At 38.2% G+C, this 13,476-nt stretch overlaps 1 protein-coding gene across 2 annotated transcripts in view; it reads left to right on the top strand.

Annotated features, from left to right (window-relative positions):
• Nucleotides 1-13,476, top strand: part of PRDM15 (PR/SET domain 15) — a 51,758-nt gene that overhangs the window by 7,082 nt on the left and 31,200 nt on the right. For both annotated transcript variants that reach the window (XM_081327323.1, XM_081327322.1), the window contains exons 3-8: nucleotides 4,171-4,264; nucleotides 6,361-6,514; nucleotides 7,200-7,446; nucleotides 9,228-9,341; nucleotides 9,880-10,107; nucleotides 11,760-11,907. In XM_081327323.1, coding sequence (XP_081183449.1) covers nucleotides 4,171-4,264; nucleotides 6,361-6,514; nucleotides 7,200-7,446; nucleotides 9,228-9,341; nucleotides 9,880-10,107; nucleotides 11,760-11,907 — 985 coding nt within the window. The remainder of the gene's footprint in view (nucleotides 1-4,170; nucleotides 4,265-6,360; nucleotides 6,515-7,199; nucleotides 7,447-9,227; nucleotides 9,342-9,879; nucleotides 10,108-11,759; nucleotides 11,908-13,476) is intronic.

Genomic DNA, 13,476 nt, shown 5'->3' with positions numbered 1-13,476 from the left:
GATTATAAAATGGGGAAAAATTCACTTAACAACTCTCTCACTTAACAACATAAATTTTGATCTCAGTTGTGGTTGGAGGCCGAGGACTACCTGTACTTCTGTGGCAACAAAACAATAGTTTTAACTTATTGCCTTTGTATTATACTAGTGCCATTTTACACAGGTGCTAGTTTACTTTTTTGGTAGCTAGTTTTTCTTTCATACAGACCAGGCATGTCAAACTCGTGACATCGCGCGACGTATTGCGACTTTTTCCCCATTGCCGGCAACAGGGAGGGCGCGGTTTTGTTGTGATGCATCCAGCCCACGGGCTGGCAGTTTGACATGCCTAATGTAGACAAATGAAAGACTCGGCTCTGTCTAAATGGATGGCCTCACTCCTTTCAGCATTATTTTTATTTAGTATTTATGTTCTAGAAAGCAGAATGCGGAGTGGGGGAAGGAATGCTATTGTGCTATTAGCTCCTTTGAGTGTGATATTGTGTCCCAGGTTTCTCTCATTCTCATAGTTACTTACAATAAACAGAGCCCTTGTCTCCAAATAACTTACAAAAGAGGAATTTAATGGAAGTGAGATCTCTTACATACAGCGCATTGAGAAAATATTCAGACCCCCCTTCACTTTTGGTCAATTTTGTTATTCTGCAGCCTGATTGTTGAACTTAATTTTTTCCACATTAATCTACACTCAGTATCCCTCAGTATTGTTCTGTACCAGCCTGCTACCGGCCCTGCAGAAAAGGCAGGGACAACCCCTTTTACAAGAAGGCAAGAGGCTGGAATTACGCCTGCCAAATTTATTGCTACAAAAACAAATAGAACAAGACACGAACCAAGAAACAGGAGCTTTTCAAGTGGTTGCCTTCAGCAAACCAGCCCTCCCACGCATTCCCCCTTAAATACAGTTCAGGGCGTGGCTTCTCTCTGCCTCCTTCCGAGGAGCCCCATTGCCTTCCTCTGTTTACTCCTGATTGACTGCCTCCTGCGTCGGGCGTCCTTGAACAGGGCCAGCTGTGGGTCATCTTCATCCACGCTGTCAGGCTCACACAGCTGGGTCTGCGTCGTGACCAGATGAGAGGGGCCTGGCTGAGGGCTCTCATCAAGCTGTCCAATCCCCTCAGCAAGCTCTTCAGCACCCCCCTCCTCCTCCTCCTCTGAGTCGTCCGACCCAACTGCCGAACCCACAGGCTGACCCTGAATCACAACAAGTATGTCCTTTTTAAATAAATTTACAGACATTTCTAAAATTCTGTTTTCACTTTGTCATTAGGGGGGTATTGAGTGTATGAGAAAAGAAATGAATTTCAACAACTGTAGAATCAGACTGCAGCATAACAAAATTGGCAAAAGTGAAGGGGGTTTGAATACTTTCTGAATGCACTGTATGTCGTATGCACATACTTAAAGTGCGAGGCAAGAGCAAGAGTACAGATTGCGCTTAGACTTATATGCCATTTCACAGTGCTTTACAGCGCTCTTTAAGTGGTTTACAGAGTCAGCCTATTGCCCCCAACAATCTGGCTCCTCATTTTACCGACCTCGGAAGAATGGAAGGCTGAGTCAACCTTGAGTGGCAGTCAACAGAATTAGCCTGCAATACTGAATTCTCACCACTGCGCCACCACAGACTATTAAAGATAAAGTGAAATTGAGGATGTACCAGAGGCAGGTATTTGCTGTGAAGATTAGAGCTTTTCCATTGCATGCATTTGGTAGAAAAGGTAAAGGTAAAGGCTTGTGTCCGATTCTAGGGCTGGTGCTCATCTCCCTTTCTTAGCCGAGGGAGTCAGTGTTGTCTTTTGGGTTCTTTCAAGAACTTGAATCATTTTGGATAATTTTATTTGCTGTGGGAGTTTGCTGTGTGCATGAGGGGAGTTAATTTGTAGCAAAGGACATAAGGATTATGTAAGGCTCCAAACAGCCTTCTATGTCGCTTTTTCAACTATTATACTTTATTCTAAGCATGTGGTTTGCTGGTTTTTAATACAGTTTCAAAATTGTACTGAGCTTCATGGGTTGTCCAAGGCATGCTACTGGTAGTCATCATTTAGTGAGCACATTTGAGACTGACAACTTGGTCATTAAGTGAAGCAGTTATAAAGTGAAACTGCAATTGTGCTTACAATTTCACTTCAGCTTCCCTTTGCTTTATAGACCAGTGAAAGTTGTAAATATGAGGATCGGTTTACAAAGTTACTTTTTCATCACCATCATAACAGCAAACAGTCAATAATTGAGGCGGTTGCTAAACAAGGACAACCTTATGCTATTCATTTACTGATTCTGTATTACTTATAGCAATATCACTTAGATCTATATGCCACCCCATAGTGCTTTTTTTTTTAATCCCATTTATGTCCCGCCCTTCTCCGAAGACTCAGGGAGGCTTACAATCTAAAACACAAATCAATGTGCTTAGCAATAGCCTTCATTCTATGTATATGCCTGCTTATTTGGGCTTTCCCCCCCCCCCCAAGCGGCATTATTACAAAGTCAGCTTATTGCCCCCAACAATCTGGGTCCTCATTTTACCTACCTCGGAAGGATGGAAGGCTGAGTCAACCTTGAGCCTGGTGGGACTCGAACCTGCACTTAATTGCAGGCAGCTGGTGTTACTTAAGGAGGCTTTAGCCCACTGCTCCACCAAGGCTCTCTCCGAGCAGTTTACAGAGTCAGCATGTTGCCCCCAACAATCTGGGTCCTCATTATACTGACCTCGGAAGGATGGAAGTCTGAGTCAGCCTTGATAGGTAGAATAGTTTTTTAAAATTCTTTTTAAAAAAGAATTTCAACAGCTGTCAAAATTTTAGTTCAGAGTTTTGCATTTTATCAGCAAGGTAAATAGATAATATGTGAGACATAATTCATAAATGACAAGACTCTGGGATATATTATTAGGGAGCAGAACTGCCAGACACACAACAGTGCAGGTCTGAAAAAAAACAACAAAATTTTATAGTACGCATCTTCGATTCAACTGCTAAGCCAAAGATAACATCTACTTTCCTAAGCTGCAGGGGTAGTTTTGTTCTGCCTACTCACTGGTGTCAGCTGTCCTTTGATTGTTTCAGTAGTGATGATAAAAATGTCATAGGTTAGAAACATAAAATAATGCATTTGTGTTGCAAGTTTGTAACATTGGCAATAATGTTGTCTCCAAATTTTGGTGAGGCAATCGGATTGGTAAATCTCGCTGCCTCTCCTTATCACAAAATCTCTAAAAACAGCTAGCCCACAGGTCTGCAACCCGTGGCTCCGGAGCCGCATGCTCCCAGTCCTCTGCCATGTGCAGTCCAAAAAAAAAAGTGGGACTAAAAAATTTCAACCAATCAATTCAAATATGCAGGGTAGGTGCATGTCTCGCCTTGGCTCCACTCTTCAGTCAAACCCTGTTCTGCGCATGCGCACATGTACACGCATGCGCACACATTTTTTGCGGCTCCCAGTTTTTCCTTTTGTGAGGGAACTGGTTCTGAGTGGCTCTTTCACTGTTTCAGGTTACTGACCCCTGAGCTAGCCTGTGATTCCAGCAAAAAGGGAAAACACCCCAACTCAAATTAACAGATCTGTGAATAGAGTTGGCCTAAGGAATCCATCCTGGTCTTTGTGATTTTCATGTATACCAGAATCCATTCCTTTCAGCAGCATTTCCAAGGATTCCTGACCAGGATTTTTGCCAGTTCAGATTCACACACCTGAATTCTGATGGAACCCCCATTGATCAGAGTATTCAAAAATATTTGTTCACTTTAATGTAACATGTTTCTTTCCCATGCTTTAGAGTATTCTTAATAAGGTTCATTTGTTACACATTTATTTGAAATGTATTTTTCTAAATGATATAGCAATAGTTTATGAATTCAGTGTAATTTCACCTAGTGCAGGGGTAGGCAACCTCGGCTCTTTTATGCCTCATGGACTTCAACTCCCAGAATTTCTGAGTCAGCATAGCTGACTCAGGAATTCTGGGAGTTGAAGTCCATGAGTCATAAAAGAGCCGAGGTTGTGGCTCATTGAAATCAGTTGAAATATAATTGTGGTTACATTTTGGCTATTAAATGGGCTATTGTGAGCTATTAAATACCACAATGGTTTGAAATAAAGACTTGAATATTCAATATAGCTACTTGACAATATGTGAGCAAAGGGTACCTTTCTTGTTTCTTCCAGGGTGTGAAGATTGCAATCAGTATCATGATTCAGAATGTCCAGAGCTGGGTCCTGTGGTGACAGTCAAAGACTCCTTTGTGTTAAGTAGAGCAAGGTAACTTTTACATTATTCCATTTTTGAAGTAAACCAAACCTATTTGGCAACATTTCAAAAGAGAAGCCTCTTTGTGAACTTGAATTTTGCTTTAGGTGTTGCATTTTAAATAGAGAATATTCGAGGTCTTATGTTGATTTTATCTAATTCTAAATGCCTTCTGAAATGCGTGTGTGTAGTGATAAAGAGTTGGACACGGACTGGAGAAACATATGTGTAAGCCTACCCCCAGTCATCAAAATTTACTGAGTGGGTTTGAGCCAGCCCCTTTTCTCTTCCAGCCTAGAGTTCCTGAAGGAAAGGTAAGATGGAATCTAGTAGATAGTCATCATGATCATCATCTGTGTCTTCAGATCAGCCTCTGGAGTTTTTGAATATCAAGTAACCAAATAATGGTGTATGAACGACTCCGTTTCAGCTAACTGGAAATTCATGATCCATTACCTTTTCATAGGGTTAGAGAAGTATCCCAATCTAATGGCCTCCAAATGTGTTGAGGGCTACAAAACACACCATGTATTATTCTAGAAGTTGTACTCTCTCATTTCAGAAGGTTATCAGGATAGCAAAGCCTCAGAGAGATGGCAACTTTCTAGGATTTACCAGAAAAAGCAGTGAGAGAGATTTTCATGAGAGATTCATGAAAATTACACTATATTAGTAGCCTAAAATGGGAGCAAAAGAAGCCATGTGTCTAGGTCACTGGTGTCAAACTCGCCGCGTCACATGACGTGTTGCGACGTATCATGATTTTTTATTTTATTTTTTTGCATTGCCGGAGCTGGCCTGCAGGCCAGCAGTTTGACACCACTGGTCTATGTAGTCCTTGTTTAGCAGCTACCTTGGACAGCAATTGTTTGCAATTGTGACAGTGATGAAGACCTAACTCTGTAACCAACCCTTGTATTTGCAGGTCTGTAAAGCAAAGAAAAGATGAAGTAAGATTCTAATCATAGCTTCAGTTTCACTTAGTGACTGCTTCACTTAATGACTGAGTTGATGGTCTCAAGTTGTGGTCACTAAACAAGCATTGTCTATACACATTTGTAAATCCTATTTTGAAAGACCTCTGTGTTCCAAGAAGTGAAACAAATGTTTCTGTTTAGGTAAAGACAAGCTAAAGTACACATCACGAAGATTAGTTTTTTTCTTGTTAGACATAGTAATGATGAATTTTCAATAAATGTAACAGGGTGGAAATTGTTTAATAAACCATCTAGTCTGTGAGTATTTAAATTCTTATTACCAGATGTAATTTGTAGCGTGCCAGGAGGTTTTCACCTTTTGTCTTTTTCACAGCAATGTGTTTAAATGTACAACATGAGTCACGATTGAGCTATAGAGAAAGAATAATACAGAAAACGTGTGAAAATAAATAGTTCGCACAAAAATTTTTCAAGCCTTTCCCATAATTGTTTCCAATGACATGCTTTTTATAGAGCAGTTTTGGTTATGGGATAGAAAATATTTTTTTTCTCACTTTCAGTCCCCGGACTTTTCATTTCAAACGTCAAATAATCAGATAGCAGGAGATACATGGGACTCCTGTTCTTTACCATACAGGAATGTCAAAAAATATAATCTGGTTTTTCTTTTATATTAATTATGGTTTGGTATGTGACATTTTTGCAGAGAATCTATTCTGCGTTTATTCAATATGGGTTGAATTCCTCCTTCCATAACCTTCTGCCAGATATGTTTTAGCATCACAATATTCAATTTTTATAGGGACGCGGTGGCTCACTGGGTTAGGATGCTGAGCTTGTCGATCAGAAGGTCGGCAGTTTGGCGGGTCGAATCCCGACTGCCGCGTAACAGAGTGAGCGCCTGTTACTCGTCCCAGCTTCTGCCAACCTAGCAGTTTGAAAGCACGTAAAAATGCAAGTAGAAAAATAGGGACCACTACGGTGGGAAGGTAACAGCATTCTGTGCGCCTTTGGCATCTAGTCATGCCGGACACATGACCACGGAGACGCCCTCGGACAAGCGTTGGCTCTTCGGCTTTGAAGCGGAGATGAGCACCGGCCCCTAGAGTTGGAAACGACTAGCATGCATGTGCAAGGGAACCTTTACCTTTACCTTTATTCAATTTTTAGATCATCCCTTCCTTCCAACTTGGAGATCAGACAACTTGAAGATGGGACTGAAGGTGTTTTTCCAATAACTCAACTTGTTAAGCGTACCCAGTTTGGTCCCTTTGAGTCCAAGAGAGTTGCCAAACTAGAAAAGGAATTAGCATTTCCACTGAAGGTACAGTGATTCCAAATTCAGGTTAATCAATTATAAGGACATTGAAAATATGTCTAGCTTTCCCTGATCTGATGCCTTCCATACTGTAGATATAGAATTTCTAAATGAGCATTGCTATGTTTATTGTGAATTACAGTTCAATACTAGTAGCTGATCATTTGTTCATATGTAACTTTCAGATAATGCGGAGAATCAAGACAAAGTTATTTATGGCCTTGGACAAATTTGATTCTCGTAATCTAGATAGAAGTACTGAATTCAAAAGCCTTTCTGCAATGATTCAATGCTTTGATCATTGTAACAGGCGTCTTCATATTTTACCTTTGAGTTTCCTAAGGGAATACTGGGCTCATCACTGGAGGATGAAACCTAGTGGTTTCTGTTATTTTCTATGCCATTACAGTGAATATTTGGACATAGGGAACCCATTGGAATCTGGTCATGCTCAATTCTAGGGGTTCCCCAATTTGAGGGGACCTTGGGCACATTTTGCATTTTTAAGACGTGCCATGGCATACAACTATAAAATAGTGTGATATATTTTGAAATCGCCAGGTGAAAAATGCTGGGGGCATCTTTCTTCTGGAGAAAATAACTCTAATAAATAAGTGAGTCATTGTATAGTTTGTTACTTTATCAAAATAATCATTAGGAGTAAGTTTGCACTGAAGTTCTACATGTATAGGTTTTTCAGAAGGAGGGGTCTCCGGTCTATTTTGATACATCTAATGAAGACGACTGTAACTGGATGATGATGGTGAGACCAGCCAGTCTATATGAGCATCAAAACCTGACTGCTTTTCAACATGATAATGACATTTACTTCACTACTTCTCGGGACATCCCACCTGGAACTGAGTTAAGAGTATGGTATGCAGCTTTCTACGCCAAAAAAATGGAAAAGCCAGTTCTAAAGCAATGCATTGTCGATGGTATGTTTGGTTGTTTATGGGGAGGTTCCTTAGTACCATAGAGGATTTTCTCTGACTCAGTTCTTGTGGCTCTTTTCCTGGGGTGGGGATATTCATGCAGGCATCTTTTCCACTTCAAAATCGATTTCTCCAATTCACACCTTATTTGAAGGTGAGGCTGCTAAACTGGATTCAAAGATACCCAAATAGAACTTTGCTTCCCATTTCCAAGCCTCTGATGAAGTTCAAGAGTCCCAGTGGAATGGAATGTGATAGGCACAAGGATTCCAATAGTTGGGAGAATGAAAGCAATTTGATAGTAATTTTACCTTCTGTAGGCAAACGTGCCTTTCTCTTCTTTCAAAATACATTTGGACCCAATCTATTATATGCAGCCTGTTTTATTCTGTTTCGCAGAGACATAGACCACACACAGACACACACAAAGAATAATTAGAAGACTGAGATGAATAGTTAATAAATCAGTGTCTCAGATATGCTAGTTGCTGAGAGTTGTCCACAGTCAATGTGTAAGTTGGCAACCACATCCAAGGAGTATGGAGCCAAAAGCATGATCCACTAAGCATTTCATATTCCAGATCCTGAGCATTAGCTGGGTTAAACAAACTTAATTTCATTAACCATCTCAGATTCTGCTACTACTTCACATATTTTTCCTTCTAAACTCACCTCAATTTAATTGGTACTCTCTAGTATTCTATTTATGTGGCCTATGTTAAATCAATCTATGTAGTTACTAGGAATTAAAAATGACTTGATAGCACCTAATCAATCATTAGGATTCTGACTTCCAATCAGTGTGAAGTTGACGTTGATGTTGGAGTTGTTTTGGACTGGTAGATTATGGATCAGGGTCATAGCTTCAGATTTTATAGATTTTATAGAGTTGGAGCTTCTTTAGCCTCCCTGTCTTTATCTGAGCTCTAAAGGGGATGAAAAAAGCCAAGGATCCATATTCCCTTTCTCTGGCATCTCCCCTTATTCCATGGAGGAAGAAATCAGGGTGGACATGATGCAGCCTTATGTACCATTCAGCTGATTGTTTTAAAACACAAAGCTTCAATGAATTGGATTTCAACAGAAATGCATAGAGAATGAGGAAGAAGAAGATACTGTTGTTTAAACCTTGTTTATCATACTATGTTCTGTTAAAGAGAAAATAAATATCATGCACATGTGATATCCTCCAGACTTGGATTTCTATGCTATTTTTAAACATAACATTAAGTCACAATTCTTTAAAACATTTTTTGTTGAACAACTTTACCTAATTAGTTCACACATAAGTCAAAATGGGTGTCTTAGATGAGAGTTGATCCCCTCCATCCAATATCTGAAAAACAGAAGTTAACTCTGTATGAACAGTGAACTAGGACTATGTTAAGAATAACATTTCTTAATTATCTATATTCCTGGCTTGTCTAATTTTTCTGTATGTATGATGTAGTTACTGATTTACAACAAAATTTTCAAATATCCTACAACCCTTTGCAATAAATGATTATAACTGATTCTCTTTTTCTTTTTTCTTTCTATACACACCTTGAAAAATATTGTTATATTAGAAAGAATGTACACCTTGCCCTTAAATTTCTTGAATTTAATTTTAATTTAATAGTTTAAATTTCAAGCATTTGTTAAAGTAATAAATGAAAAATTACCAGAATGAAAATGGCTTTGGACATTAGTGAAGAACTGTTCATCAATCTATATGCTCTCTTAGCATTGTTATAGAAATTTGCTAAGCTAATAAAAATATGGTCTCTTTAATATGTGTTTAGCTGTGGTGGAATGTGACCAACAACGAAATAAAAGCACTTATCCTGCTACCTTTTCTTTTGAGAAACTCAAGAAGTTAGCCAAGAATAACCAATCTGGTAGAATTGATCCTTCAGGTATCAATACATTTTTGTCTCTATTGAATAAATACAATATAAATCTGGAATATTTCATATTTGTGTAGTATCCCACAAAGTAAGCATGCAAATATAATAACAAGAGTGATCAAAGATAAATTGCTTTGTGGTGATTTTTTTTTAGTTCTGTATTTTCTCTCAGCCTTTTTTCTATAAGATATCAGCAGAGATTATTTTGAGGCCAGTTATTGACAACTTCATTAAATGTCAAAGAGCTGGTGTATATGATTTAAAAGAAGATCATACAATGGTCATTCCTTTTAAAAAAATCCTCTGATAGTGAGGATTTGATGCTTTATATGATAGTAAATTTATAATGTTTTGTATGTTATGGTTAGAAGGAGTAGCGTTCATGGTCTTTTATATCTTGGGTGGTATTGATATTGTCTCAGCTTTGTGCAAAGGGTCAGAGTATAATACTGTTGACTTCAGAGGGGGATATTAAAATACAGATTTTTAGTTGCTTCTAAGGCCATTCTCCTGTGTGATGCAGATTCTTACTGCTTTTTCTTTGTAGAACATGGGCAGGGTCATTTGGAGCAAGGTAAAACAGTTCCACAGAGCAATCAAAATGATGTTCATCTAGAGAAGGCTATGGAAGTTCCCCATGCTGATCAACCCATCACTATCTGTGAAAGTGCCAGTTCCCAAGTGGATATGAAGAAAAAATCTCGACGGGGCAGGAAACCCAAAGGAGCAAAAGTAGAAACCCCTCTTGTGATTGTGGATGATAAAGATTCTACTGGTGAGACTAGGAAATTGTTAAAAGTAATCTCCATACTTTTATGTTTGATACAGCAATAGTCAGGGCTTTTTTTGTCATAGAATGCTCAGAACGGAGTTCCGGCACCTTTTTTTGATGGAACCTTGTAGGGTAGGTAAGGCAGGTTGTATGACGTGTGTGAGTTCCAGCACCTTTTTCTTTTATAAAAAAAGCACTGGCAATAGTGAAATAGAATCTAGAATGGCAAGTGATGAGTAAAGGAGTGGGGCATGGAGAGCCTCATCTTCCACCCTACGATGTGATTGCCTTAGGGAACTTGTGAGAAAGAATTAGTACAGACCGTCCTTGACTTAGGATAGAAATTTGCAGGAACTGCGTCACTTAGCAACAACAATCCCTGCAGTCATAATTGCTGTTGTTAACGGAATCTCGTGGTTATTACATGAGGCAACTTCTTGCCAGCTTCTCACAACCAAAGTCGGTGGGGAATCCAACAAGAAGTTGCCAGTTCCAGGCCTACAGGCAGCTAAGGAGCTGTTATAGGGCAGGGGCAGGAAATGAAGTAATGCATGGAGATGCAGGAGAGAGTTGAGCATATGCACTGGGGTGAGTGAATGGCTGGGTCAAGTGCAGAAGGGCTGGGGGAAGGTGTGTAGGAGATTCACCCTAGCAGCTTGTCACCTTCCCTGCTGGCTTCCACATGATCATGGGGCACTTGGTAACAATCGTTCAGTGCCATTGTAGCTTGGAAGTGATATGTAGCCTAATAGTTGTAGGTTAAGGATTCCCTGTGTAGCATAACTTGTGGATAGGTCTGAAAATTGATCCACCTGATTTTAGATTCTAAAGTCTTGGTCAAAGCATTTTTTTTTACCAAAACAGGCATGACACTGGCAGTCTATAAGTATGTATCCTGTCACTTTTTTCCACTTCAATATATGAAACAGGTATTATAGGAAAGTTCCATAATTCGAACTTGGTTTGTTTTTTTTCTGACTTCAAAGCTATTTCAGAGATTCTGAAATTCATTTTAAGTGGAATCAAGGGATAACGTTAAGTTACATATCTCAAAACCTAAATTGTTTCCAAAACTTGTGGCATTCCCAATATATTGAATTCCAGCTCCCAGGAATTCAGTATAGCATGACTGGTAGTTAAAGTTCTGATTCAGCTATTATTAATTTTCATTATTTTAATTTTCTCACAGAATGTTTGGCAATTTGTTCACCTTTTTTACCGTGTAATATAAAATTATAGAATCGATAACTTAACTAACAAAAATAAATATCCTAAAATATGGCTTTGTGCTATACCTTATTGTTGCATATTTATTATTCATGTTATAGTAATGAAATGTCAGTAATTAAAGGGCTATTATAATTTGCAGCCAGATTAGACATCATTAAGAGCAGTCCCTACATTTCTATTTGAATAATGGTGTGATCTGTGTATCAGTTACAACATGAATTTAAACTAGTTAAATTCCACTATGTACAATAGACAAACTAGCATTAAGATTATAATCATGTTTATACTTATTTTCTGAGTAAATGTATATGTGAATCAGCTTTGATTTAACTTAGGTGTAAATGAACAAATTCAATCAGGTTTTTTTTTTAAAAAAATAGTATGCTTATTTTTTCATAATTCCTTGATATTTTTTTTCTTGGTAGCAATGAACTCAGTGGACCACGTGGCTGAAATTATCACTGAGGTCCCACCTGATGACACAGAAATTCCTCCAGCAGCAGAAGATCAAATTATGGAGCTGATGTTAGCAAAGCTACCCAGTACTGCAAACAACATGAGTTCATTAACAAAGTAAGCTTTCCCTGCAAAGGAAAAAAAATGGTTTTAAGTCCTGCTTTCGTATAAATCTGCTAGATATCAATCACTTATGATTATCATGAGGTGGAGGAAATAGGGAAAAAGCTTATTGGAAAAAAGATACCTTACCATATTAAATATAGTGGAACATGGATATAAATAAATATCTTGTTACCTATAATAACAAGGAATAAATTGGCATACTTATACTGACAACGAATACTAGAAGTCCTTGCCTTTATGACCACAATTGAGCCCAAAATTTCCGTTGCTAAGTAAGACATTTGTTCAGTGAGTTTTGCCCCATTTTGTAACTTTTCTTGCCAGTTGTGTGAATCACTCCGGTTCTTAAGTTGGTAACATGTTTGTTAAGCGAATCCCCCTTGATCGCAAAAGATGATCACAGGAGTCCGGGGCCCTGCAACTTTCATAAATCTGAGTCAGTTGCCAAACGTCTGATTATTTTTTTTATTAAAGAGTTTTACAAAAACAAAATTTTACAATATATCCCCAAATCCCTCCCACCCCAAACCCACCCACTTCCCCCCCCACTTCCCAGAGCTAAATACAGGATTATAGTTACAATAATCATATTCTAAATAAAAATTATGCATAATATACAATTAACCAAATTCATAATGTGCTTTAACTCCCCTTTAACATAACTACAAACAAAGTACCAATAACAATATCCCACTAAAATCTACTCATAAGCTAAATGGAACTTTTTAGTCCCATATTTGTTCTGAATATAATTTATCCATCTCCTCCAAACTGAAATATATCTTTCCTGTGAATGATCTTTCAAATAAGCAGAAATCTTAGACATTTCTGCAAGATTCAAAACTTTAAACACCCATTCTTCTATAGTGGGCAAACTATCCTTCTTCCAATATTGTCCCACCAGTAACCGTGCTGCTGTTATCATGTTCAACATCAAGTTAGTTTCTTTAACATCACAATCTACAACAATACCCAATAAAAACAATTGCGGAGAAAACTTTATCTTTCTCTTAAAAATCTTTTGAATGTTCCACCAAATTTTAATCCAAAAAGCTTTTATATTTCTACAAGTCCACCACATGTGAAAATAGGTAGCTTCTAAACTACCACATCTCCAACATTTAGACTGTAAATTAGGATACATGTTGGACAACTTCTTGGGATCCAGATGCCATCTATAAAACATTTTATAAAAATTTTCTCTTAAATTTTGAGCCTGAGTAAATTTAACATTTCTGACCCAAATTATCTCCCAGGTGTCCAACGAAATTGGTTCCTGAATATTTTGTGCCCACTTTATCATACAGTCTTTAACCAGTTCCGTTTCCAAATCCAATTCAATTAAAGCATTATATATACTCTTTATATGTGCACAATTTAAATCTCTAATTTGCTTTACTAAATTTTGATCTGTAATTGTGATGCCAACCTTTTGGTCTGACTTCCACCTAGCTGTCAGTTGGGTATATTGAAACCAAGAGTAACTTATATTTTCTTGTCTTAACTCCTCTAAGCGTCTGATTTTTGATCACGTGACCGTGGGGATGCTAAAACAGTTGT

The sequence above is a fragment of the Vipera berus genome (assembly GCF_964194415.1).
Source record: "Vipera berus genome assembly, chromosome: 4".
Taxonomy (NCBI): domain Eukaryota; kingdom Metazoa; phylum Chordata; class Lepidosauria; order Squamata; family Viperidae; genus Vipera; species Vipera berus.
Note: the sequence above shows the minus strand (reverse complement) of the source record. Positions and strands in the feature narration are given on the sequence as shown.